The 27,501-nt window shown below is 39.7% G+C and overlaps 3 protein-coding genes and 1 non-coding gene across 4 annotated transcripts; all 4 read right to left on the bottom strand.

The window, feature by feature from the left end:
• Window positions 1–2,410: 2,410 nt before the first annotated feature.
• Window positions 2,411–16,435, bottom strand: bod1l1 (biorientation of chromosomes in cell division 1-like 1). Its single transcript, XM_072395280.1, has 30 exons — window positions 16,196–16,435; window positions 15,516–15,640; window positions 15,238–15,428; window positions 14,504–14,989; window positions 13,725–13,877; window positions 13,408–13,574; window positions 13,187–13,283; window positions 12,961–13,087; window positions 12,801–12,861; window positions 10,895–12,701; window positions 10,742–10,812; window positions 10,505–10,622; window positions 10,303–10,407; window positions 10,188–10,225; window positions 10,033–10,078; window positions 9,848–9,912; window positions 9,696–9,762; window positions 9,416–9,474; window positions 9,256–9,310; window positions 9,026–9,072; window positions 8,740–8,923; window positions 8,356–8,435; window positions 8,080–8,206; window positions 6,425–6,477; window positions 6,242–6,314; window positions 5,982–6,052; window positions 5,692–5,785; window positions 5,185–5,302; window positions 4,895–4,966; window positions 2,411–3,312 (listed from the first exon to the last, which is right to left on the bottom strand). The coding sequence occupies exons 1-30, from the start codon at window positions 16,310–16,312 to the stop codon at window positions 3,192–3,194; spliced, it is 4,995 nt and encodes a 1,664-aa protein (XP_072251381.1). The 5' UTR covers window positions 16,313–16,435; the 3' UTR covers window positions 2,411–3,191.
• Window positions 16,436–16,991: 556 nt separating this feature from the next.
• On the bottom strand, window positions 16,992–17,073 carry trnal-aag (transfer RNA leucine (anticodon AAG)). The gene has a single exon. It is a non-coding gene; the product is annotated as a tRNA-Leu (tRNA).
• Window positions 17,074–17,677: 604 nt separating this feature from the next.
• Window positions 17,678–22,233, bottom strand: aurkb (aurora kinase B). The gene is made up of 9 exons (XM_072395338.1): window positions 22,131–22,233; window positions 20,939–20,977; window positions 20,569–20,650; window positions 20,188–20,233; window positions 19,906–20,094; window positions 19,249–19,387; window positions 18,990–19,138; window positions 18,712–18,886; window positions 17,678–18,053 (listed from the first exon to the last, which is right to left on the bottom strand). Exons 1-9 carry the CDS (start codon window positions 22,134–22,136, stop codon window positions 17,880–17,882), a joined length of 999 nt encoding a protein of 332 aa, XP_072251439.1. The 5' UTR covers window positions 22,137–22,233; the 3' UTR covers window positions 17,678–17,879.
• A 597-nt stretch (window positions 22,234–22,830) lies between these two features.
• On the bottom strand, window positions 22,831–27,387 carry LOC140317828 (F-box/LRR-repeat protein 12-like). The gene is made up of 3 exons (XM_072395337.1): window positions 27,189–27,387; window positions 26,974–27,049; window positions 22,831–25,456 (listed from the first exon to the last, which is right to left on the bottom strand). Exons 1-3 carry the CDS (start codon window positions 27,287–27,289, stop codon window positions 24,407–24,409), a joined length of 1,227 nt encoding a protein of 408 aa, XP_072251438.1. The 5' UTR covers window positions 27,290–27,387; the 3' UTR covers window positions 22,831–24,406.
• Window positions 27,388–27,501: the final 114 nt, after the last annotated feature.

Below are 27,501 nucleotides of genomic sequence, written 5' to 3'. Positions count from 1 at the left end.
AACTCGGCCAAATCCCCAGTGGAGGAAAGACCACTCCCAGAGCGGAGAGGCAAGCAGGACTGAGTGAGCCCCGTTACCCCTGCAGCCGCCTGCGAGGATCCCCTCCACTCAGAACTCAGTTACCTCTATTCCAGTTGACAGCTGTGTGAAACCACCATCTTTCCACAACTGCACAGTTTCCACCTGCAGACCTGCTGAAGAGGGTCAGGAGGGAGACATGAGGCCGTTTTATGTTGTATATGTGCTGCCCCTCGTGTTTGGTACCTGTAGGTGAGGGTGGTGCAGTCTGACATATGCGCCAGAAAGTCCAAGAACAAATGGCTTTACATTCCAGCTACTTTGAACCATTCATTTCAAACCATAACTTATGTATCACGACGTGTCATTCTGCACCGCCACTGATCTCAGGAAATACTACTGCTAATTTTTGTGTGTTCTGTGTATTTTAAGTAAAGTGTTTAATTTTTAAAACCGATTCGCGGCTGCTTTTACGGAACTGAGTAGCTTCCTCCTTCAGTTCACTGAACAGTCACGTGACTCTGATCAGCATGGAGTGCTCATTAAGAAAATTACATCATCATCTACAATATGGTTAGGGGAAAATAAAGCAAAACTGAGTGTTTAGTCTCAACAGTAACTTCATGAGTAAATCTATTCAGTACAAATATTTTACTCTTACTTTTAAAAGCTTTTAGATTTTACCAAACATGGACGCTCTCCTGTTTGTTGAGGGTTGCAGATCATTTTGGAAGTAATTCTTTAAATGTGCAGTAAAATGCTGCTATGTTGAAAAATTCAGTTTTAACCCGTTAACAGCTGATGGAATAAAGTGGAAACGATGCTAAAGAATGTGATGAAAGGTTAAGTATGAAATGTAGCACTGAAAACGGCAATAATTAAACAATGCTTCAAACCCAAAGATTTCCTGTAACTATCCGGTGCAATAAAGCTTAAATTAGCTTAAGAAGGTGACATATCTGACGTAGGAATGAGGTTGAGGTACTTAAAGCGTGCTATATTTGCTTATATTAATCCTAAGGAATAAATATAATCCTCAGTTATATATAAAAAAAAATGTTGAAAGAAAAGTCACCATATCAGAAATAACTGAATTACAAAAATGTTACATTCATAAAAGTTTTATAAATTCTAGTTTAGCTTCTTCTCCCATCTTTGGTTTATTTAAAACTGTTTGTGTGTGTTCTTTTGTTACTTTCTGATCCGTCTGGTTTTTGTTTGATGTATGAACATTTTTTATTTCATATGTATATGTGTAATTGAGGTGACATAACTAAAAGGTTTAAAAGCTTGAAGCGCGGTGTACTGAAACTGAATGATGCATTTAGAGTCTGCACCCTAACAAGCATGTTAATATGTGTTAAAACACGATGGATTTACTGGGACTGACTTGTGATTCTATCTGCAGGTCTAAAAGCAGGTCACCGTTTGCTCAGATTGTTTCTTCTGCTCCACTTAAATAATTTAATTCAGAATGACATTTGCTGCCTTCTTTACCCTTTTAAAAACGTATCCTTGATGTGAGGTCTTTGTAGAGTCCATCCATAAAAACCAGCTGCCTTATAAATCTGTCTGATTTATACGAGTAGAAAACCTTCTTGGCAAATTCAAACATCGTTTTGGACTACAATGTAAATGACCATAAAAATTAAAAAAAAAAAAAAAAAAAAGATGTCTCAAGTCGCTCTAATGGCATCAGTGAGTGAAAGGCGTGCTGTTGGCCTGCCAGACCGAAGGCTGAGTGAGAGCTGATCCAAACCTTTTAACGGGAGTTGTTGGGCTCATATTTTAAGGCCTGGATAGCAGCACCAGGAAATACCTGAGAGGTACACCTTTAAGGAATAAAAACTAAGCAACCCGCAGGAATGGTAGGAAAACTTTAACCAGAGAACTCCAGCTTTCTGTAACCTTCCTCCTTGATCCCGAAAGGTTCAGGTGCAGCGATTAAAGCCTCCTAACGTGCTAATGATGGTGAAATATTTCACTCAAAGAGTTTGTCAGTTTTATCCCCCATTAACAGGCAGGAATGTCCTCTACTCTTCTCCGCTCCGAGGTGATTGGTTAATGTCTTTGGCTATTTAACACTGCAGACAGCGCATGCATTTTGGAAACAAAGGAGATAAAATTTGAGACAAAACAAGGGTGAATTAATACAAATCTGATCTTTACCCAACAGATTTCAGCATAGAAAAATGTAAGAAAAACAAAATTACTGCTTAACTAGGTGAGCATAAGCCAAACATAAAAAGGCACGTGTGTGTGTGTAAATGGACTCACTGGAAGTCTAAAAAACTGTAAATGTTGTAGAAAAGTTAAAAATAATAAAATAAAATGTTTTCAATAAAGAGAGACACCAAAAAGATCCTCATGAGTATTTAGTATAAAATTCTTTTTTTTTTTTTTTTAAAGTAAATCAACCCCTTTAAAATCATATTGAATCCAAACAGATGTGAATATGTACAGCAACTAACAACCTAAAGTGATGCATTAGTATTTTTATATTCATGAACCACATCTTTATGCAGACAGATGTTCCAGAGACGTCAAGAGGGATTTTGATTTTAAAAGAAACCATGTATGTTCTGTCAAGTCGGTCTTTAACTAATACTGTTGTTATTTCAGTAAAATAAACACAGAAAGAACCTTCTCTTACCTTATGAGTATCGAGCGTAACAGCAAAAAAAAGAAAGAAACAAAGAGTCCCCTTTCATTCACAGAATGAATATTAAGTAATAAAATTCACAATGAAATTTAGACGCCTTTGACAAGTGTGTGCATGAGTAACGGAGACATCTAAGACTGAGACGACATGGCCTCGGCGGACTGACAGTATCAGTTTATCCTCTCAAAGCGCAGCTCGGCTGTACGTTAGGCATCTGATTGGTCTGAAATGCTCCAGTTCACTGGTATTACTGAATAAACCATGGAGTGATGGAGTCTGATCCAAACCATATGGACACAGAGGAGCAGAAGGTATTTAAGGGGAATCTTACACAGATCCTCAGGTTTACACTTAACCATCAGAGGAGAGTGTATAATGTTACCCAGAGCTTTTCAGTATCAGGAGTCAATGAGGCACAAACAGCTTAACATGCTAACTGACTGCAGAGGTCTTTGAATATGGAGTGTAAGAACAACACTGCGGGGGCAAACAGTTCCTGCTGTCAAAGGTCTTAGCGTTTGGCTCTCTTGGAAGGGAGCTCCTCTGATTTCTGTCCTCCCCGCGTTCGCACAGCAGGAGGGCTGGCCTCCCGTTTACGGGGCCCCTTCGGTGCTGCCTGGCCCCTCGTCCCACTGCGGGAGGGAAACAAGGAGCAAGTGTCAGTCCATTTGTTAATTCCTGGGTTATTTGTGAAAAGTGGAGCAATAACTACCGCATGCACACAGACTGCAGCTTGTCCACATGACAAAAAAAAAAAAAGAAAAGAAAAACATCTGCCAGAGGAAAAAAAAAAAACAACCGTTTTGGATTTCATGACTTCAGGAATATTTCTGGAATTCAAAACAAAGTAAAAAAACATTTTGGACAATCTGTTCTGAAACTTCAAAAAGGAGAAAACCCTGAAAATGTGGATTAAGACGGACAGAAAAAACACATTTTCCCCAAAGATGAGAAACAGTCATGAAAATGTTGTTTTCTATTCATTGAATGTTATGGGAAGAGGATTAAAACGTCTAATTATGAACAATTCATCTTTAAATTGTACAACAGACAGGAGGTATTTTGGGAAACCTGGGGACCCTTTAGCTGGCAATGTAGATTTTAAAGAATGAAACAGGTTTTCATGATTGACATAAGATTATAAAATGTGTGATATGGTTGATTTCCCACACAATATGATGTTATTAAAGTGTACAGTGTAATAATTGGCTCTACTTGTATTTGAATCTAACGCTTATAGTGGAATATGAGTTTCAGCTGGTATCTTGACAGCTGAGCAGTAGTATTATAGAGAATAATGATGGTCTATTACTCTTGGGCCACTCCTCGATATCTATGGGATTCAAGCCATGTGTGCCACACCCTGTGTGTGTTTTTAATGCTATCCCTGTTTGTTCTATATTGTGCTTTTAAAGCAGGGAGCAATAAATGACGAACAAGGTGGACTCAAAGTCAGTTGCTGACGGTCTTCTTTGTTGGTCTTCCCTCTGAAATTCAGAATTTTCTTTGTTTAAAAGACCTCTGATTGGCCACGGGTGAAAGACTGAGGTACAAGGATATTCTGTAGTATAATGCTTTGGTCTTACGGTTTGAAGCTGAAATGATTAGCGTTTATCAGCTGAAGGGTTGTCTGTCAAATAATCTTCGATGATCAATTCATTTAATTAGAAAATGTTCAAAATCACCGTAAATAGACGCCGTAAATGGTCAGCTCAATCAGTCCAATGTGTTGCATACAATCTTGAGATCTTCATATAAATACCTGAGATTTCTAATGAAAATAAGCTAAGATTTTTTACAAAAAAAAACAAAGTTCCCTCTCCTGAAAGAAACAACGGAGACCGTATGAGCAGGAAACACGGCGGCGACAGAGGCTGTGCGATCTGCTGAGAACATCAACACACCTCTACATCTTCACATACCACCATAGTTATTTGTCACCAAATTATGGTATAAAATATCGAAAAGTTAAGAAATTCTCTTGCGCAAAATAAAATCCGGCACATAATATCGGTCTGGTTCGAGCTCTTTAATTCACCTCCTCTTAAATCTCGTTAGGCCTTGCAAATGATTTACTACTTTTATTTAGGGAGCTAATAAGTTGAGGTTCCAGGAAAACGTTGGGTAAAAAGCTCTCTTTCACAGACCCACACTTGCAGTCAGATTCTCCTTTAGGCTCTTTCATGCAGCTGAAGCTCAATGAGACAAACTCACCGCGTGCCAGCTGTGGTCTCCTCTTTGCCGTTCTGTCGGCTTGCCCGGGTTGATGGTTTACTTGGCTTGTTTCTGGGAGGCAGTAAAAGAAGATTGTAGCTTTAGTGCTAATTCTTCCTTGCTTACATATTCAGTGAATGTGCTTTCCAAATTCTAAAAATAAGGCACTAAAACACTCAGGTGTTCATTTATGACCAAAGATGAACAAATCTGTTAAATCTTACTGCTCAGAATCAAATTTGGACTGTTCCAGCATGTCTGATTTTCTGTGTTGTGTCCATCATGTTTACCTCTCAGCCTCAAGGCGAGACGCAGACCGAGTCGTAGCTCTCGTGGCCGTACCTTCATCTTCCTCCTCTTCATCATTCTGCTCATCATCCTTCTCATCTGCTTTCTTGTCCTTTTTATCTGTCGGAAAGATGATAAAAGTTGCAGCAGCATGAGTTGAACGGATACGCCTTCAGCAATCCTTCAACGCGAGTTAAAAAAAAAAAAGAACTATTTTGAAGTAATATTTGAAGATCTTAAGACACACCACTCGAGTCAAATGTCTAACTCATCATGAGAAGTAATGTCAGAGCTTCACAACTGCCAAACAGCAGCAAAATGTCTATAATAAATAATGTTCATCTTATTTACACGCTTCCATCCAGAGCTCTGAGGTTTACCTCCAGATTTACGGCCCTACATTTTCTAAAAGAATCTTTGGAAGTTATGGCCTTCATACTCAGGATGTACTCCTGCTGTCTGTTCACTACTTGATACATGATTTAAATCCTGTATTTTATTTCATTTACCTGAATCCTCGGTCGCTGCAGCCTTTGACGGCCGTCCCCTGCGAGCAGCTCTCTTTGGAGTCATCTCCTGCTCATCTTGTTGCTCCGCCTCAGCCTGAAAAAATGACATCGACTCAGTCTGATACAAGTTAAATAAGTAAAATAAATAAAATGTTGGATTAACACTGCTAATGATTTAAAATAAAAGGTCCTTACAAAGACAACAATGACACCACGACAAAGTCATGAATACACCCATTTAAAACATGCAGATACACAACACTGATATCCTAACTCGACTTTAAACGTACATCATCTGGCTTGTTCTCACTGCAGACGTCCTCTTTTACTTCGTCTGACTGGCTTCTTGAGGGGGAACAGCCTGAAAAAGAAACAGTAATTTGTTCTGTTTAAACGTTGTTTTGGGCAGATTTTCTTTGTACATGCAAAGTATTTCAGATGGCATGAAGCTGAAGCCATTGTGTGCCACAACCTCTGTGGTAGTTTCACCATAACACAAACAATCATTTCCCGTGAGAAAATATGCATCAAACGTGTTGTTTCTCACTACCGTCTTCGTCAGGTTGCTCCTCACTTTCTTCTTGTCGTCTGTTGTCCTTCGCCTCCTCTTGAGCCTGGGTTTCCTGCAGGAAAACGCATTTCAGGAGATTTTGGATAAATATGGCCAAAACAAAGTGATTATAGACTGAAAGACAAAGCAGTAAAAGTGATCCACATAGACAAATAATCTCACCTCTCCAGATTCCTCCATTTCTTCTGATCTCTTTCTCTTCATTGCTGGCACTCCTGGAATTTAAATATGACTGATCAGAGCATATCCCGTCATCCGTTTAGTTTCCACAGATCAGTTTAACTCCTGCATGCATTTACACCGACAATAATCGCCAAAAGTACTGTATATATTTATCCTATTTTACAGCTTATTAACAGAAACTGCTACAAAAAAAGCTTTGTTTAGCTCAAAACAGAAGAATGTTGCTAAAGCTGCTCAACATAACAGACAACGCAGCACACCCTCTACATAACAAAGTGAGCAAACAACATGGTGTGTTCAGTCAGAGGCTTCTTCAGCTTGATCACAACAAAGGACAGATCATTCCTGCCCACCGCAATAAGTCAAGACACTGACTTTTACAACGACTAATAACGGTTTTACAGTTTTTGTCACTAACAGAGTATTATTCATCTCCGTTTAACATCTTGCTATCCACATTTGGTCTACTTCTTCTTTGTGTTCTGACCAACATGCAGCCTGTCATTAAACTGACACGCCGTCTAAGTTTATGTTCGAGTGTCACTGATTTCTTCTTCTGCAGTTTTCTCTACCTGCCTGCGTGTGGCGCTATCACCCTTTCAGGATGTTGTGTTGAGACTGACGTCAATGCTTTAAACCGGCTACTGCCTGTTATTGTCTTTTCTGCCTTTTTCAGGAATTTAAATTTCAGACCAGTCTTGTCTGTGAAGGGATGAGAAGCCTTTTTTATTGACATTGTAAAATCTCCTGTTTGTGTCAGCCCAGATGGGTGAAGACGCTTGCATCTCTTCTCCAGTTTGTAAAACCAGTTTTACAGATGCGCGGCTTTCCATTAATCTTGTGGCAACTGAACGTGTCTGTGTCATGCGAGAATTATCCTGCTGGTGCTTTTCCCAAACATTTTTGGGACAGAAATCAGACCAAGTCAGACCCAGTAAGACATACGCATCACATCAATTTCAGAACCACACAAGTGTGATCTACTGCAGTCCCTTTAATGAACGGACACAAAGTGGGTATATTTGACATAAGATCAGCAGTTCAGAGGAATCTGACAGGTTGTGACATGGTTTTATCTAAAGTCAGCACCACTAAATCATTTTCTTAATATTTGAGCCAAATGAAGGCCAGAAATGTTAGCACAGTAGCTGATGCTTCTGCTCTCCGTCTCCCTGTGTATCAGTATTTCAGCTTTTTTTTAAACACAATGCTGCGTTTATTAGCTTGCAAAGAACGCTCATGGAGAAATGAAAACCAACTCTAGAGGGCATTAAAGAGTTCTGTGTGGCGGTTTCTTTTCTGAAGAACAGTAATGACGGAAGAGACGGTTTCCTCAGGTTAAATGAACATTAAGTTTTAATGTTCACAGGCACGAATTGTGAGGAACATTAACAGAAAAGTGACTGAATGCCATCGCTACAACACATCGATGAAGCCATTAATGTGACGTACGAGGTAGTTCTTAAGACTTTATAATAAATACACCTTACAAATAGCCCCATTTGTCCCCTGCAGTGTGTTTGTACAGAACACCCAGGGATGCTGGGATTTTGCTCCTGAGTCTCAGTCATTTTAAGTAAAAAACAGAAAATGAATGAAAGTGCAAAACAAACATGACTGAGAAACTAACTCACGTGTGTCCAAAGTCTCCTGCAAGTCTGAGCCTGCTGCACCTTCACTTTCCCCTGGAACAGGAGACGGCAGACTGACCTCATTTCCAATTTGGCTACTTTTCTTTGGTTCACTCTCATCTTCAGCACTCTAAAAGAAAAAAAGGTAAACATTTAGAAGAAAAACCCACTTAATAGATGTGGCTGGACTTTGATTATCAGCTCTAAAGTTTCAATAATACTATATGAGCATAAAGGGTTGTGTTGTCGAATATTAAGTACATGGGTTTCTTAACAAACCTCCTCTTTCTCTGCTGCTTTCAGTGATGCGGTTTCATCAGCGTGGCCTTCAACTTTATTCTCATCTTTCCTCTGATTATCTGGTATTAAAAACAAAGTGACAGCAACATCAGAGAAAGCCACACTCAAATCATCTGGACCACATTACTCTTTCCTCTGCAGCACATGTGAGCAAAAACTCAGCACAGTCAGCAAAAACTCAATCCAGACAAATGGAAAAACAAATACAAAAAGGATTGTACGTGTTACACTCAGTTAAACCAGTAAAATTAATCAGATTTACACATCATACAACTGGATGAGTCACATATTTTTTCAAATGAATGGTATTATTAATCTTTTGCAATACAAATTTTTTTTTAAAGACCAAAGTGGCCATCCCACCATCAGTGACTTCTTCGGCTGTAGCTCCTGAACGCCTTCCCTCGTCGCTCAGTGTCTCCTCTGACTTCTCGGGGGCTTCTGACTCGGGTACTTTTGATTGGTCACCCTCAGCCTCCTCGGTGGCTCTGGATGATCGTCCTCTGAGAGGTGTTACTCCTTCCATAACCTTAATCTGCTCATTTTCCTTAAAATGAAAAAAAAAGAAAAGGAAAAAATGACTTTATCTCACTGTATTGTTCCTTGGATAAAATGTTACATGATATGGTGTGACAAAGGTCATGCTTACCTTACCAGTGACTGGGTTTGTACCTTCCTTTTCACTGCTTGTATCACCTGATGTTTTAAAAATGAGGGGAGCGCTTAAGTTCATCCATAAATGCAAGTATTTTATCATCTAATTTCTGATATTTTCACCAACACGGTTAATGATGATCAATTCTTTTCTCTCACAAACTTGGACAAATTCAATTCTTTGAATTTCAAAAGAGTAAATCTGACATTCTTTGAATGATTCACCTGTCGGATTAGACAGCTTTCGTTTATGTTTTCCTCTGCCGTCGGTTTTCTCTTCCTGGGGAACAAAAAAAAAAAAAAAAAAAAGCGTTAACATAGAGGATACTGCATCAACACATAAGAGTTGATGCATATTCTGAAACTGAATTTCAAAAAGAGTTACTTTTTCTGACAGGTCTGAGCTCTTTTCCCCTTCATGGCTGTCTGTGCTGGAGACCCGACCTGAAAAACAGCAGGAAGATCAGTTGAGGAGAAAGAAATAACATGAAAATCAGTGTTCAGGTCTTTAATAGCCGCAAGGTTACACAAAAATATGTAAAATACATAAAAAATAAAGCATTTTTCAAACAACAGAGGAGTGGTCAAACAGCGTTCAATCAGACGAATGAGGAAAGGCAACAAAATTAAATAAATTATTAGAAAAAAAGAAAAAACTGACTCACTAATCTGATTGGCTAGTTTGTTCTCAGCTTCAGGTTCTTCAGTCTTGTCGGGCACACTGGCCTCCAACTAAAAAGAAAAGAAAAGAGCAAATGAACATGAATAAGCATGAAACAATTCACATTTAAAAATCCCAACAACGAGAAACTCTTACTCTCTGCAGATCACCCTCATTTGATGGAAGATTGTCTTCCTCCACCGTCTTACTCTCAGCTTCACCTGGATGAGAGGGAGGAAAAAAGCAAGGTTGAAAATATTCATCAGAGCATATTTTTGATTAGTTTAAATATTTATCATATTTGATGTGACGGACTAGGGAATTAAAGAGAAGCAACTTGCCCATAATTATATTCGCCTGCTCCTCTGCACATTCGGCCTCCACTGCCTAGTGTTGAAAATGACATAGAGTCAGTATTATTTTCCCAAAATGCACAACAAAATTTGACAGAAAAACAGTTGAAGTATGATTCAGTGCGACATACATCCTCACTCACCCCGAGGCTAGCCTCTGTGACTTCAGGCTCCGTTTGCTCTTTATGACAAGACACGGAGTTAAAAGTCTGTCAAAAGTCACTATTTATTTCATCATCAGTGTCTTCCAGTACTCACCGGGCATCCTGGGAATTTCTGAAACTTGTTCAGTGGTGTCAGAAACAACAGGCATTGTGTTCTCCTCTGTGACTCCTGCCATCTCTTCTGGTTCTGCGACAACAGCTGGTAAAAAGCATGAGGAGACCATGAAGCCGATGCACAGATAAAATATCACAGTATCTCCATGTTAGTGTCACAAAACACGAAGAGTAAAAGAAACCTTCATCTGCTGGTGCCGCCACCGTCTCATCTGGTTGGGTTTCAGGAGGAGTTTCAGCATTTTTTGGTTCGTTCTCTTTCAAATCAATCTGACATTTATTTGCAGAAGCATCATCTTCCTGCACAGAGACAAAACGTAGACCATAGAAAAAGCCACTCGAGAAAATCCAAAAGAGGGGTATTATTTTCATCAACAAGACAAAGAAATCTAAATTTCCCAAATGTCACGTGTCTTTACCCGAGGAGCGACTGTCTCCGATGTTTCTATCTCCGTTGTGTCCATTTTTCTCTCAGAGTCTTCTGACTCATCTGAAAAGAGATGCATATTTAGCTCGAGTCAACTCTTAAATGATAAATGAGCCAGATACACATTTAGCCATTTTCCACATACCTGCTGTGTCTGGCTTTTCATCAACAAGCTCGGCAGTTTGTCGAGATGGAGCCGGTGAAGTCTCTGGTTCAGGAGTTTGTTGGACTGGCACAGGAGGCAGCAGCTCCTTCTCCTCAGCTGTCGTAGTTTCCCTCAGGTGTGTGTCAGGCTGATACACCAGTGATTCCTCCCGTGTGTCTTGACAGATTAAGCTAGAAGACACTGTGCTGTCAGGGTCCATGGAAAGTAGCGTCAGAGCCGCCTCCTTCATCTTCATATCGGCTTCCTGAAGCTCCATTTCAGACGTCACTTCCTCTTGAAGGCCCTCTGGTGGAAGCCTCGCCTCCGCTGAGGTACAGACATCCATGAGTGTGAGCAGGGCGTCGGCCTCAGCCGGCACTGCTGGGATCTCACCGAGCCGGGTCTCTGTCTCACCCTCGGGTGGTTCGGGGGTGATGTCACTTAGAGCGTCACAGGTGTCGTCTGAGAACGAGGTGGTGACGGTGGTGGTGACGGGATCAGAGTCTGTGCTCGTTTCTTGGAGAAGAGGTTGTTTCTTTGGTGGCTCTTCTGTCTCAAGACTCGGAGAGGAAACGGGCGACTTTGATGATTTATCAGACGTTTCCGGTTTGTCGTCTCTTTGTGTCGTTTTCTCTTCTTGACTATCACATTTCTTCTCTGGAACTTTATCTTTCTTTTCCAGTTTTTTCTTTGCACTCTTTAAGTCTGATTTCTCATGAGAAGGTTCATCAGAAACTTTATGGTGCTCTTTCGCGCTTCCATCTTTTCTCTTCTCCTTTGTTGCCTCAGGTTTACATGCACTTGCTGCCATTTTGACATCTGGACACTTAATTTTCTTGTCGGTCTTCAATGGGAATGGAATCTTCGTCTCTTCTGTGGATTTCCCTTTGGATTTTTCTGTGATTTTTCCTTTTTCGGTCGGCTTAACCCTTTTAGGATCTTTGTCACTTTCAGAGCTCGACCTGTGTAACTTCTGGCTGTCCTGATCGGCTTTCGTCTTTTCCTTGTCACTATCCGTTTTCACTTTGGACTTGTCTCCGGACCTGTCCTCACTGTGACTCTTTGACCTTTTCAACACTTCCTTGGAGTGTTTTTCTCTTTTCTTGGCACTGTCTGAGCCAGGCTCCATGTCAGAGCGATCTTCAGAGGAGCCTGCAGAATCCGGGCGAAGCAGCTGTTTGAACTCACTTTTGCCTGGAGGTTTCTCTCCTTTGGCTTTTTCCTTTTCTTTGAACTTATCTTTATCCTTCATTTTGTCCTTTTCCTTCTCTGTTTTAACGTTTTCCATAGATGCCCCCTTTACCTTCTTGACATCTTTGGAGATTCCCTCTTCAGCCATGCCTTCACTCATCTTTCCTTCTCTTGTACTTGTGGCCATCTTCTTCTCACTTTTGATCTTAAGCTTCTTCTCACCTTTTTCTTCAGAGGAGAGTGTGACAGCAGTGCCTTCCTTCATCTGCGATTCATCGAACAGATGCTCAGATTTTTTGTCCAGCTTCTGTTTGAGCTTGGTGCGTTCATCGGACAGGCTGCGCTCCTTGTCTTTGCGTTCTTTAGAGTGAACTTCTTTGCGGGAAAGACGGTCAAATTTTCCAAACAAACGTTGTTTGAGAGCCTCCTGAGAGCCCTGTTCCAGCTCTAAGATGAAGGAGTGTGTTCGGCCTTTGTCTGTTAGCTTCTTGGTTTCACTGGACTCTTCTGATACGCTGCCACTCATCCTTCTGTGCCTCTCATCGGATAATGTTGATTCTGACAGATTTCTCATCAGTTTAGGCTGCGGGGTCTTCGAGGTGGAGGATTTTATTTCCTAATTTAAAATCAAGACATAAAAAAATGTTTGCAATAACTCACAAACTCAATGATAAACCTTGTTTCAGCCAATTCATTCGCAGAAGCTTTCACGTACCGCTTTCTTGGTAAGGTCTCCCGTATCTCCCTTCTTCTTGCTTGAAACTTCTCCCTCTTTCCTGAAAAGTGATATTCACACATACATTTACACAGTGCACAAATATCAGATGATGTGACTGCTGCTCTATGAATTTATGTCTGAGCTTTTCGTGGCTCACCTTGAGTCTAGTTTCCTCTTCCTGCTGAGGGCCATTTTTTTCTCCAGAACTTTTCTCTCTTTGCGGGCCTCTTTGGCTTTGGGGCCCTCCAGCCCCGCAGAATCTGCACTTTTTTGTTTTTGGTGATCTGTGTAAGACATCAGGAATGATTCCGGTATTTCACACTGAAGAGTGCATCTGGTTATTTCAGAAGAAGAGCAGCAGATAAAACAGAGAGAACAGAAACCTTGTTCTTCAGCCTGCGCTGCTTTCTGTTTGCGCTTCTCCTCCATTCGCTCTCTGTTCTGCTGTCTCTTCAGCAGCCTTTCCTCTTTCTCCTTTGCCTACGGGAACAGTTTATTTAACATTCAGAACACAGAATTAACAAGCAAAGTTTAGAACAAACACATTTCACGAACAAATCTTTGCCGATCACCCTCCTTAAACATTTACACGATTACAACTCACCGCAGATCTACGACGCTCTTCCACCGTGATCTCATCATCTGAGTCGCTATAGTAACGCGAGTAGAGGTAGGGTTTGTGGACATAAGCCTTGCGGCGGGGTTTGCGTTCTTTGTCTTCATCGCCTGTGTCTCCGCTGGTGAGTTTCTTCTCTTCTCTCTCACCTTGATCTGAGGATGAATATATATGCACAGACAATAAAACATTCGCCTCCAACATCCAGTCTGCATTTATAAAAGCTCTAAGATGTTTACGGGTGGCAACAAATGCGCAAAATGATTAAAAGCTGTCAAAAACAAAAAGTTGCTGTCGTCAGAGACCATCTGATAGAAGTTCTCCCTCTTCAGAGGAATCAGATGGCTGATCCTCCTCCTCCTCACTTTCCTCCTCAAAAGATGACAAGTCGCTGGTGTGGACAGAGCTCACCGTGATGTCGCTCAGGCCGTCCAGGTCAGAGTCCTCCAAAGAGTATTCTGGAAAGCAAAGATATATTGTTTCCTTTTTTAAATTTCCTTTCTTAAAGACTAAAACATGAAAGTCAGCGTTGGATACCTTTTAAACTCAACCTGGGGTTGTCAAATGATTTTAATGTCCAGTCAATATTTAGTTTCTGATTAATAACAAAAGTTATTGTGGGAAGAATAGCATAAATGTAGAAAACTTTATGGCTAAATAGTCTGTTTACGAAAGGCTGGATTAGAAATAAATACATTTCAATTCACTTTTCATCACTGATATTCTCTTTAACAAACAAATCCCCAATTGCTCAAATATTCAGGGTCACTGAGATTTAATTTACGCCACAAACAGAAAAATGAGAACCTGTGTTCCAATGTTTTGTTTTACATGTGCCAACATCTGAAGCTCTAATCCCATCTGGACATCTTTAGACCCCATGGAATTAATAGTTTTATAGTCTAAAAACAAATATTGTGCTTGTTCTTTAAATATATGGAAATACAAATTTCTTGTAAATAAAATAACTTGTTTTACAATAACATAGAAGCAGCACTTCAGATGGAAGTGTTTTTTATCAAGAGAAAAAAAGAGGATAACACTACTTTAAATATAAAAACACACACAGGACACAGCAGCTCACCCTCTTTTATTCTCTCTCTGGCTTTCTGCTTGGCCTGGTTGGTGGACTTCAGTGCATCATCATCCTGTTTCTCTTCTGAGGCTTTGCCACTAACTTTGCTTGTGTGTTTGTCCCTCTCCTCCTCTAACTGCTCCTGAGCTCCTGTCTCTTCCTCTTCCATTTTAACATCTTCTGTTAGTCCCTCTTTTCCCAGTTCCATCTGTTCCTGTGTGTCCTCTGTCTTGAGTTCTGGTGCTTGGATTTCTGTCACCACTTTTGTCTCCTCTGCCTCTTCCAGGGGCTTCCCGTCTTGGTTACTGTCACCCTCATTAACAACATCCATGTCCTCCTCATTGTCCTCCATCAGGTGCATGGGGTCATCTGGAGTTTGGCCTCTACGGCTTTTTTCGGTTGCCCTGACACTAGCCTCCTGGTTGAGAGAGGTTATGGTGTCCAGGATGGACATGGCGTCACTGGCAGCCGTGGCAGTTGGAGTCGACGTTGAGGCTGCAAACATATGAACAGGTGTAAATAAAGATTTGTACACTTCAGGGCATTTGACTTTTAACATATCACATTTATGTTGTTGATATCTGCATAACTTCCAAGTAAATCCAGACAAAGAATTGACTGCCAGTAAAAGCTGACAGCTGCATTCAGATCAACTCATTTGAAGCAAAATAATTCATAAAGGTGAACAGCAAACAATCGAGCACTGCAGACACAGTTGCTAAAAAGAATGGCATGTTTCATACCCTGTTCAGGAATGCTGCTCTCTGGTTTGATCTCCACTGGAGGCACAGGGGCTGGTGGCTCCTCAGAGCAGCTGCCTGGAGACAGAAATTCACGCACCACCCTCTCCACTTGCGGCCTGAACATGTGGTTGATTTTGGGATCCACCACCTGGGCCACAATCCTGTCCACTCCCTGCTCCAGCATGCCAGATCTAAGTGAGTTGGTTTAAGTAAGTGTGGGAAACTTTAACATGCAGTTAAATAGTGGCTATGATGACAGGAGATTGTTTCTTCCTTACTGTAGGACAAGCTGTCTGATGTTGTTTCTCAGCTGGTTTTTGTTCAGATGAGGGCTCCATGTGTGATTAGAGAGATGATTGGACACAAAGTTGTCCACTCGCTGTTTCAGGTTCAGATAAGCAGGCTGTAACAGATTTTTAACGTGTCCTTTAGAGATCCAAATGTACAAAAACAATACTATTCATTTACACTTATTTCTAAAAACTAATCCAGCTTAAAAAGCTATATCAGTGTTCAGGGAGAAACGTCTGCCTGTACACTTACATTTTACTTATCTTTTTTAATGGAAAGTAATGGAATTAATTTAAATACATGTAAATGACCATTTTAAAACCCCTTTCCTGAAACATGAGATAAAATTGCAAATAGCTTGTAATACAAGCGTCCCCCCGCCTTTCCTAATCAAACTCTAATGCAGTTGTTATTTTGTGCATCTGTCCTCTCAAATCGGATGTTCTAACTACGGCCCACACTGAAATAATTAGAAAATACGGAATTGCAACGAGATTCGTTACCAACTGGGACGTAGCTCAAATAGCTGAGCCCTCGGTGTCTAAACTGCTCCAACAAAATACAAACTCGACTCTTAACGTGATAGTTACAGTTAGCTACTTTACACACCAACTCTGACGCTCTGATATAGTTTGAGAAACGTTGGAAAGATGATTTCGACCGTTACCTTTGTATCAACGTCTGCCAGGCAGTCCCTCCTGAACTGGTCGAACAGACCCTGTGTTTTTAAATGACTGACGATCATCGAGACCAGCTGCGGGTCTCCCGGTGGTAGACCAGCCATGTTTTAATATATATATATATATTCAAATTGATTTACGTAGTTAAAAGAGGAAGATACCGACAATACATCAGGTTGTATCCGACTTGAACACGCAAGCTCTCTGTTATGGGTTATGACGTTCAAAGCGGGTCTGACCCGGAAGGCTCCATCCACCTATCAAAAGAAAAGCGCTTTAAATAACCCGGAAAAGCATAAATATACGCGTTTTAACGAACAAAATAAAAATTTAAAAGACTTGCGGATTTAAAATTTAATTTATGTAATATTACTGATTTGCAGCTTCATGTTTGTTAACACGCGATGAAAAAGAAAGCTAGAATATGGCATTCATGGTGAAGTGTGTGGTAAACCTCGTCAAGCCTTCAACGTTTTATTCAAGTGGCGCCATCAACCGACTACGGCCATAGCAAATTACATCCACGAACACTTGCGCATTCATATTTTCTGTATATAAACTTAGCAAATAGCGTAATCAGATTTTAACAATATTACAAAGAGGTGTTATGATATAGCTTAACAATCATATTCATGCGGACTTTAACTCGCAAATTTCTCGTTTGCAGTTGGCGGCACAGTATATCAAGTCACTAATCACACAGCTAAGTAAAAATTAAAATAAAATCGACAGAAATATAAGTTTATGTCAAATAAAACACATAAATCTGCAGAAAAAAACTATTGGCAGCGGTGGGATTCGAACCCACGCCCCCGAAGAGACTGGAGCCTTAATCCAGCGCCTTAGACCGCTCGGCCACGCTACCGTGTGATATCACCAACAGAAGTCATAAAATATAGTTGAAATACTACTACCTGTGCTGAACTCTACCTGTGCTGAACTTATAAAGTATTGCAATCTTTATCCTCCAAAGTGAAGGGCAAAAAAGTTTCCTTTTGAAAAGTTTTGATAAATATCTGAACAATAAAGCATTTACACAACCTCTATGTAAACATTAACTACATGTGAACAATAGATCCTTTCGTAATATTTATTAGAAATTTGAAGTATTGCTTGAGGGGAATCAAAACATGCTTTCTAACCCAAGCCAAAAACACCTCATCTTCACCATCTGGAGAATATACTCGCTTTAAGCAGTTTAACAGCAGTACTTTGGTGTCAACACCGTTGCAAACAGAAACATTTTAAAAAGTTTAGCTAAAGAGATCAAAATAAAAACACCTCTAGGGGAAAGTACTAGACATACATACATAAGGACAGCACAATGTACAAAATAAAAGAAAGTGAATATACATGCATAAAAGAGTTTGTCAAGTGATAGGAAAATAATCTGAATTTTTTTCCTTTGATAATCGATCTATTATCTTAAAGAAGAATAAGATCATATGAAGAAGTCTTCACACTCTAATGACAAAATTTGCTGCTTATCTGAATTATGTATGATGATAATAATAATTTGAAACCCTCTAATGTATATAAATCATAAAACATGCCAAAATAATGGCAGTTTGAAGCCAATGGCAGTGACACTAAATCAGGCTGGCCCAGAGTCTCTTGTGGAGGACAGATAAAACCCCTTCAGAGGGAGGTGAGCAGGATTTCCAGATGGGCTCAGGATTTCTTTGTGGGGCAGGTCGGAGGAAGGAGTCTGTGAGAGTTGGCGCGCACCCACTGGTGGTCAATAACATTCTGAAGAGAGAGCCGATCGATGGGGTTGTGACGAAGCAGCTTGGAGATTAGGTCCCGCGCGCCATCAGAGACCACTTTCGGGAAGTTCAAATCCACCTGCAAGTGGAATTTATTTATCAGCATTGACTAAAACGGTAAAAAAAAAAAAAATAGTGGTATTTACAACAAACTCTCCACATCAAAATTTGACACAATGGAACATTTCATCCTTTTATTACAGACGTATCACTGCAACATTCCTACACTTAGCATTTGGCCAATGAACAGTGTTGTCCCTGCAAGTGCCATAATAATAATGTAAATTGATCTTTGTTTTCTAATCCAAATGAGTTTAGTTGATTTCAGGCTGCTGAAAACCAGTGGTTGCTAGTGTCTATAGCTACACTGGATAGCAACTGTCAATTCTTAGCAATTATTCAAAATATTGTGCCATTACAAAGACTGCAGGTAATAAAAACTACCCGAATGTCATTTCATGCACAGATATAATAACATGGCACATATTCGCTTTAAATAAATTACTTTGCTGGCGTCAAAAGATGGAAAAAGGCACCAAAATGGCTCCAGCATGCTTGGCAGCAGGGAAGCTAATCCCTGACTACATTGACTAGTATAAGATGGTCAGGATACGCAAAGTTTTCTTCTCAAATAGAATAAAAGGTGCTTGTGGGAGATGTTCTTCTCAGACTTTTATTTTCATGGTTAATGGACTTAAATTACTGAATATATAGCACATTCAGAGACAGACACCAACCTTCATAATCCTTTTGTATGTTTCTGTGTGACTGGCAGTTTCAAAAGGTGGGTTTCCAACTAAGCATTCGTAGCAGAGGACTCCAATGCACCACAAGTCCACCTTCTCACTGTGGGTGTGGCCCTCAATCATCTCTGGGGGAAGGTAGTCCAGCGTCCCGCACATAGTGCGACGTCTGGAACAGTTTAACACAAAGTGAGCAGGAAAGGCTGAGACAGGCAGCACACAGTTATCAAAACAGGTGAATAGTTTCGTGATTTGACACTCTGGTAACTCACCTCAGAGAAGGAGCATGAACAGACCAACCAAAATCAGCAATTTTCAGCTCTCCACGATAGCCAAGAAGTAGATTCTCTGGCTTGATATCACGATGAATCACTTTCTTCTCATGGCAGTAGATTAGAGCATCAGATATCTCCTCCATGTACTGAAAATTAAGATGTGTTTATATTAGAAAATAACTACAATCAGACGTCGAAGCAGTGTTTACACTGCCCAGTACACACCAAGCAGCTGCCACTCAGACTCAGCACGTACCGTTGCAGTACGCTGATCATCAAATCTGCCATATTTCTGCAGTTCTTTGTACATTTCACCACGTGGAGCGTACTCGAGCACTAAGAACACCCTCTTGCGGTCATGGAAATAATTGTAGAAGCGAAGAATGTTTGGATGCCTGTGCGTTGAAATAAAAGAAAAACATTAACAAGTGAAATTAATTAATAACCTTTTAGGAAAAAGATCACAACCCTATATATGTATACACATATGTATTAATGTGGTATCCACTTACTGGATCTGTAACTAATAAAACATGAACATTTGGAGATGTTTTCCAATTAAGAGACATTTCTATCAGTTACCAAAACATCCACAAGACACCAGTTAGAACTCGTGTCTGAATTTTCAGTCATTTAGCTCGAGCAGAACCAGAAGTATTTTGTAGAATTGCTTTAATGTGTCATATCGTGTAATCAATTATAAAATGCTGTTTAAAGGACAGATTTTGTTCATTATAAAGTGACCATTTAGATAAATTACAAATGGTGTGGGAATTGGTCTAAGTTATATAAACTGTGATCATACATGCAGTCAGTGTTTAAGATGCCTCAATGAAGTAAATATGTACAGCAGTTTAGCAGCAAATATAGATCAGTATGAACACATGAGATGATAAAAATACAAGCTACTAACTTGAGATGGGCTTGAATCTCAATTTCCCTCCTGAGCTGATGCTCCACACCTTCCTTCTCCATCTGTGACTTGAATAGCACCTTCAGTGCCACAATGGCCTGCAGCTTCTTCACCCTTGCAAGGTACACATTGCCAAATTTGCCCTTTCCAAGTGGCCGACCAATGTCGAAGTCATCAATGGAAATTTTCCTGATATAAAAAGTACAAAGAATATTCAAATTCATCAAACTAAACAAAAACAAAGAATATACACCTCGGAATGTGGTGTTTGAGTACACTTACTTGGGTGGAGAACCAGAAGAAGAGCTCACACATTCTCTCCCAGGACCTAAAAATGACAAAACGGTTATAACAGGCACATTTCCTGTAGGATCCAAATGACATATATATAAAAAATGACCAGTGTTTAAAATTGTCAGCAGTAGGAAACAAAAAGATAACTTTTCATAAGATGATAGTTGGTAGTTAAGAGATGATATGTTGACAAATTAATTTCACACTGATTATTGACCTGCACACAACCAAAGCCTATTCAACTGCGCCTCCATAATGAATACAGAAACCTCCCCGCTAATATTTTGCCTCGTCTACAGATTGGGAAAATTCGCTTGCAAACATCAGCTGGATCGAGACTACGGCTGTGTCTGAAGACGAAGATGTTACCTGTGACAGTATTTTTGATGGTCTCCCCTCGTGGTTTCACCAGCACACGCTGCGGTCCTGCCACCGTGTTCGGGGTTGCAAACTGATATTAGGAGCAAACGTGTAGCTTAGTAAAAGATCATTGACATTATAGCTCACTCAGCTAAGACTCTTCTACAGACAACCAACGCAGTGCCCCAAAACAGCAGAAGGTCTGAATGGACCAATGTATTTTATTCAACCAAATAATGTTTTCACACCACCTCAGCCCATGATGAATCCGATGTACCATACTGGTATAGTGTTACTAGTAATCTTGTATGATTTAACTTCAACGGTTAACACTTAAGTCAATCTTCACTTCTTTTACTTTATAGCTGTTGCTACTTACCGATCTTTGGAGTCCCTTGGGCTCATAATTTTCCTTATTCTGTAAATAAATAAAAACAGCTCAGATGAACTCACAGCAGATTAGAACTACTTTCTCCATAATCATTCAGACTAGGGCTGCACAATATATTGTAAATGTATTTCTATGGCAATATCAACATGCACATAGATGTCAATACTGCAAAGACTATTTGAATCGATATCAGACAAGCATATGTACATTAATGAATGCTGCTTTCCACTCAGAGGGAAGCTTTTGTTTATCTTCTACAACTAACCTTAACGCACAGGTGCAGAGGTACAATGCACCCCTCATTAATACACCTGAGATGAGCTCCATATATCAATTTTTTTTTTTTTTTTTTTTTAGATAGTCCAAATTATGTTTTCACCACAATACTCAACAATATCTTATATCTATCTATCTATTGACATCTCATATCTAGCTCCAAGTTGTTACCAGCACTTTTGTACAATGCTCATGTCACTTTTGTATTTACTCTATTCTATATACTTTATTTAACTAGAAAAGGGTCTCACTGAGATACAAATTCTCCTCTTCCAGTAAGTCCTGGTCAAGATGGAACCATAAAACAAATTTCACATAAAAAACGTATTCAAAACATGTATAACATACAGATATTTTTTAATTTAGTCTGTACCAAGTAGTCCTGACAAACTATATTTTCAGAGGTTTCCTTCACGGAGAAAATGGTTCTCTGTTTGTAGTGTAGTGTAATGTAGCAAAACTACTTTCAATGTTTAACAGTGTCAGTGACTTTCAGTTAAATGCATCGGCAGTTCCCTTAATGTATTTACTTTAAAAGGTGTCTGATTGAAAACGTTACGTTCTCTTGTCAAACAATAAAAAGGTAGAGTACGACATTTCAAAAGAAAGATCACGTTAAAACCAGTGCTCAATATCTTGCGTACCACTTCATGATTTATTGAAAATAACACTTGCTCATTTGCATTTATATTGAGTTTGACACGAACACAAATAATACTGAATGTATATCTTCCACTTGAGGCTAGCTTTGATGAATAGCAAAGTAAGCTAGCAAATACAGGGCAAGCTAACGTTAGCTAAAATCTGCGTCAACGGAAGAAATAGAATAGCTCAGAGAAGTTGTTCTACGTTCTCAACCGTTGCCAACTCATAGCTCACTTTTTTAAATAAAAAAACATATTACCTGCATCGTGGAGAAGAACAAATGTTTTAACTAAACAATGTGGGACGTCCAGTCTTTTCTTTAAAACTTCCTAAGCCGCCAACGTTTTCAAAATGCCAGTCCGCAGGAACGTGATTGGTAGGTATGCTGCTGATAGAACGTTCCTATTGGTCAGAATGACAGGAAGTGGTAGGATGTCATTGGTGAACACCGGTTTTCAACCCGCCCACTTCTTCTTCGTTCCTTTGTTTTGTTTTTTGTAAAGGCCAAGTCAATTACATCTTATTACGTTTTCTTTTTAAAAGTGTGTGCGTGTGTGTGGGGTCTTCAAGTATCTTATGGAGACATCGTGACTATGCTCATAATGCTGTTTGTATTACCTGAAATATTTATGGCCATCCTACTGATTTCTACAAGACCTAAAACTTTCTTGTTGTGGTTTGATCTTGATGACTTGTAACGTTTTAGGCTGTCTATAACCATTGTCATTGTGACATACGCATGGTTTATGATTACATCGATAATAATTTCTCTATTTTGAAAAGTGACATCTACAAATTTTGACTTTTGTCCAGGTTACAGTCGAGAACTCAAATGTATTTATTTACATAATCATACTGCATTTAAAAGAAAAATATTTAAAAGAGTTCATCCGAACAAATCTGTTGCAGTTTGTTTCTATACAAAATGAGAACAACACACAATTTCGTGAAAAGTCACTTTAATCAGTCACAACATGTATCAGCTTCCTAATGCTGGATTGCTCAACCATGGAGCAGATTTTTTTAAGGCTTCATTCTTCCAGCATTTAAAAAAAACAAAAAACATAACACCTGATGGACTTCATCAAGGTTAACAAATACGTTTTTCACTTGCCATATTCTTCAAAGATGCTAACTATAACAAATTTTAAATTTGTGTACACCAAAGACCGATGATCATTCAAGAGTTAGTTCATGAAAACCGGTTTATTCAAAACTATTTCTCTTTTACAAGATTAACCTTCAGATGCAACACAATTCAGAGGAATGACCGATGATAAACAGACATTAGTATTTTCCATATTAAATCATGTCAACAAAGACCATGAATAAGCAACAGGGGCGTGAGCTTGATTTTATTAATTGATGCTGTGCATTTGAATCACCACAACTCATCACCTGCCAGTGTGCTTTCTGAATGTATACACTGTTAAAAAAAAACCTGTTAAACAGGAAACAGGTGGATGTTTATTACAGTTTGTTTCAGTTCTTTGACTTTTTAAGCCCACATCTGGATATCCGCAGACAGTCAAGAAGTGACGGTGTCAAATTTTTTCTTTACATTATGACTGAGTTCAGAAGGACGCATTGAAAAATAACTTTTAAAAAAAAATCTTTTTCCCCCTTATGTGACCAAGGTGAGACTCCCCATTACGCTTGTTGGTGAATGTGAATGTGATAGTACAGCCTGTAAAACATATAAAAAATAACTCCATAGTATTTATGATGTGGTATCTCTTCATTTGACACATTTCAGTCCATGAGGCAAACTTATAAATCAATAAGAGAGACTTCTTTCAGGTCTGTTTATTTTTTTCATTATGTTTACATCGATTTGATGAATTCATTTCATATGCCATCACCAGACAATGAAAGGTTATTTTATCCTTTAATAATTTCTAATCTGATTTCAAAGAACGTGCATTATCAGAAGTACCATTATTCAATTACATTTTGTTGCTATAAAGGAAAAAAAATGTTAGATTATCGCATTTGATTTTTTTTTCCCCAGCACATGATTTTTCTTAATTCGTCACTGTGTGTCTGAAAATGTGTTATATCATTTCCTAAATTATTTTTATTGGTGGAAAATAGCAACAAAGCTTTATATATGAAATTGTGATGTCTTGTAAGCTCATGTGAGCTATGGATTAATTTGTATCAATAACACTTTACAAACTGACATACACTTGTGTGAAATGGTAAAATTACTGCATTTATATAGCGCTTTTTTTGGTCCTAATGATCACTAAAAGCGCTTTACAGTACAGACCATATTCAAACAAACAAATTCCTACTATGCTTTCTTCTTCTCTCTTTTTTTTTACCCCTACCATAAACACTGATGAATGCATCAGATGCAACATGGGGTTCAGCAACTTGCCCAAGGACACTTCAGCGTGTGGAGTTGGAAAGCCGAGGTCCTAACCAGCAACTTTTCAATTAGATGACCGTTTCCACTACCGAGCAACAGCTGCCCCACACGGGAAATTTCTGCATACTGACTGCTTGGACAAGTAGTTGTGGATACCTCAGTTAGTCTGCATTGATCTGAATTGAGCAATTAGTGAAAACCAGAATGCAGGACGGTAGCAGGACAGCCAGTGAGCGCCGCAGACTTGGAAAAGGATCATTCGTATCCTCTGTCCTGTTCTCATCATTACCCTCTGCTTCTGAAGCTTCACCTTCCTCTCCATCCTGTTGTTCTGCACCATCTCCCTCCCCCTCTTCCACTGGTGGACTCTGCCGCGGCTGGAAGATCACGTCCAAAAACTCCAACTGGCGGAGTCCACGGAGCATCCTGCAGCCCCGCACTATCTGCAATTCGCTGAGCGTGCATGCCCACAGGCACAGACGTTTCAGATCCTTCAGCCGGCTGGCGCAGAGCAAGCCTGGCCCCACCTCTTTACCACCAAGACTCAGCTCCTCTAGGCCAAGCCATCCTGCCCCCAGCCCAAGGGAAGCCATCTGTAACTGGTAGCCTTGCCGTCCTGTAATGCCTATTTCCAGAAACTTGAGCCTCGAAAGCCCTTCCAAACCAGAGAGACCATCTTTGGCAGCACAGCTTCTAAGGCCATTCGCTGTTACACGAAAGGCGTCACGTAGCTCCAATCGACAGAGCCTCTCCCATGATGTCAGACTCTGCAGGTGCTGATCTGTGAAAGACGGCACATTGTTGAGGACTAACCTCTCAATACCATTGCCTGAAGGAGAGCCAAGTCCTTTTCCTTTCTGATCCTTTCCTTGCTGTGGCACAGCAACACTAGAAGTGGCTTCTGCTCTTTCATGAGAAGGATGAGAAGCAGACGAGCTCTGGCTGAAAAAACTACGAGGCAACTCACAACCACGCAGCTCCAGCACCCGCAAAGATGGAGGCAGGATCTGGCAGTTGGGTAGGCCTCTCAGGTCTGCATGCAGAAGATAGAGCTTACTCAGGCGCGGACATTTTGTGGACAAAGCTTTGAGCCAAGACTCAGAGAGAAAGGTGCCGCCTCTGGCAGAGAGCAGCAAACCACGCAAGCGAAGGCACCTTAGTCCGCAACCCAAGTACTGACGCAGCAGGACCCAAAGGATGCGGGATGTCACCTAACACACAGTGGACAGTCCATGCATGTGTACGTTAATGATGAAAGATGGAAGGCAAAAGAGAAACAGTTTGTCTCAACAACAGCACAGACGTACATCAAAAATACAATACAAGGAGACTTAAAGTTTATTTGTAGAGCACATTTCAAACACAACAGCATTTGTGCTTTACAGGATGGATTAAAAACAAACACAGTATGAAACATTAAAATTATTCTTAGAATTTCAGGACTCAGGATAACTGTCAGCCTACATTGTAAGCTAAGAATTAAGAATATCTTCAGATATAAATTGAAATGACCCAATTCTGTATAATCTATTTTTATGAAATGCCCACGTTGTTGAATACACACACCTGCACAAACTTGTTTTCAAACTTGTTCAATTTTAACTCTAACCATAAAACCAAGTTCTCATATCAATAATCTTTTTGATTAGGCCCACCATTTGGGGCCCATAAAACCTGTTGGACCTCATAAGTATAGTGGGCTCCCAGTTTTTAAACCAAATGGACCCCATCCCATGACCCTAAATTAGATGAAGTGGGTATAAAGAATGAATACTGGGTGAGTGCTTTGGGTCATTGTCGTGCGGTCAGACCCAAGAGTTTGGCCTATAGTCCACTTGTATGACACTGGGTAACACATTTCCTTATAAAATGTCTTGGTGGAAGTTTTTGTTGCGTAGAGTGTATCATATTTAGCTAAAGGTAGGTCATTCTTTTCTGTGTTGACTTCATTTCATTGTCTCGCTCAGCAAAATCATATCCTCTTCCCATAAAACATTATCCTACAGAGGTTTTGCAGTAATAAGATTTTTTTTTCCACAGTATGCACCACCCATCAGACATCTCTCCCTTAGGTTAATCTGAGTGTTATTACAGATTTATGACTATCCCACTTTTTTGATAACATTACAAAACAGTTGACATGTGTCTTAAGATTTTAGGGACTGAATTTAAGCCTTTGGTCTTTTCTTTTAAATAATATTTCTGATGTTCTAAGAAACTATCACTATCAGAAGCAATAAACCCTTCTATTCTGTAATACCATCATTCATTGGCCCATTGTGGTGAAATGAATACTGTACATGAACCAGACAAGGTTGACTACTTTTTCCCGTTTTAGTGAAGTCATTTAAATTATTAAATGGAATATGGATGCTTTTTAAGTGCTATTGTTGTTCAGTAACTTTAAAAAATATTTTAATAATGCAAAATTGGTGTATTTGCATCTGTTTATAAAGATATCCGAAATTCTGTGCTATCAGTTCAGGGATGCTATTAATTCTGACCAACAGGGCTATCAACAAAGAAATGTGTAAAGTTATAGCATATAAACAGAAGTGTCATTGTCTCATATGTTTCTATGTGTAAGCAGTTATGTGGCTTTTTTATTATTATTAAACAGACTGTATATATTGCTTTATTGTGAACGTGTTGTTCATTACATAGAAATTCATTTTGCTCTGGATGCAAAGAAAACAAGAAAAAGCCACACTGTCAGTAACAGTCTTACCCCTTTCCATGCGGTCAGATCGACAGTTCTCCACAGTCTTTGGTCTTTAACAAGGCGCTTCCATCTCTTACACACTCTAGAAACAATGTGAATAAACAACAAGGAAGAAAACTCATTCATGCGACAGGGGTCACAACAAAGGAAAATCTGGCACTGAGTTTTGTTGTAGACTAAAAATAACTGGTAAAATATTATGAGCAAGTTAACTTCCTTACCTCCCAGCTCTGACAAGCTCTCTTACGCTCAAATACGACAACACATCTATTAAAATGTTTTCGGGAAAGTAGTCCAGGTTACAGGCTTTAAATTCATCCATTTTGTAAACAAAACTCTCAAACCTTTAACACGGACTAATATCCTGACGCACCCGCGTTGCGCCCAAATCAGCAATCCCCCCGGAAACAGTTGCCCATTGACCGTGGGACTAAGCGGCGGTATACAAATGCTATCTGATAATTTTCTTTTTACTGAACATAGTGTGTCTAGGTTGATGTAGTCTTACTTTCAATAAACGGTGGCAAATTAATG

Source organism: Leuresthes tenuis, unplaced genomic scaffold (genome assembly GCF_036924035.1).
Source record: "Leuresthes tenuis unplaced genomic scaffold, fLeuTen1.0.hap1 SCAF_11, whole genome shotgun sequence".
Taxonomy (NCBI): domain Eukaryota; kingdom Metazoa; phylum Chordata; class Actinopteri; order Atheriniformes; family Atherinopsidae; genus Leuresthes; species Leuresthes tenuis.
This window is presented reverse-complemented; position numbering and strand designations above follow the sequence as displayed.

Coding starts and splice junctions, on each gene's coding strand:
- bod1l1 (XM_072395280.1), bottom strand. CDS start 16,312: ATGGCTGGTCTACCACCGGGAGACCCGCAGCTGGTCTCGATGATCGTC. Junction 9,073..9,255: donor AAAGCTGTCTAATCCGACAG/GTGAATCATTCA, acceptor TTAAAACATCAG/GTGATACAAGCAGTGAAAAG. Junction 3,313..4,894: donor GAGACCACAGCTGGCACGCG/GTGAGTTTGTCT, acceptor TCCCTCCCGCAG/TGGGACGAGGGGCCAGGCAG.
- LOC140317828 (XM_072395337.1), bottom strand. CDS start 27,289: ATGGATGAATTTAAAGCCTGTAACCTGGACTACTTTCCCGAAAACATT. Junction 27,050..27,188: donor GAGCTTGTCAGAGCTGGGAG/GTAAGGAAGTTA, acceptor CATTGTTTCTAG/AGTGTGTAAGAGATGGAAGC. Junction 25,457..26,973: donor ATCTGACCGCATGGAAAGGG/GTAAGACTGTTA, acceptor ACTGTGTGTTAG/GTGACATCCCGCATCCTTTG.
- aurkb (XM_072395338.1), bottom strand. Junction 20,234..20,568: donor CATCAAAAATACTGTCACAG/GTAACATCTTCG, acceptor TGTCATTTTTAG/GTCCTGGGAGAGAATGTGTG. Junction 20,095..20,187: donor TCTTCTGGTTCTCCACCCAA/GTAAGTGTACTC, acceptor TTTTTATATCAG/GAAAATTTCCATTGATGACT.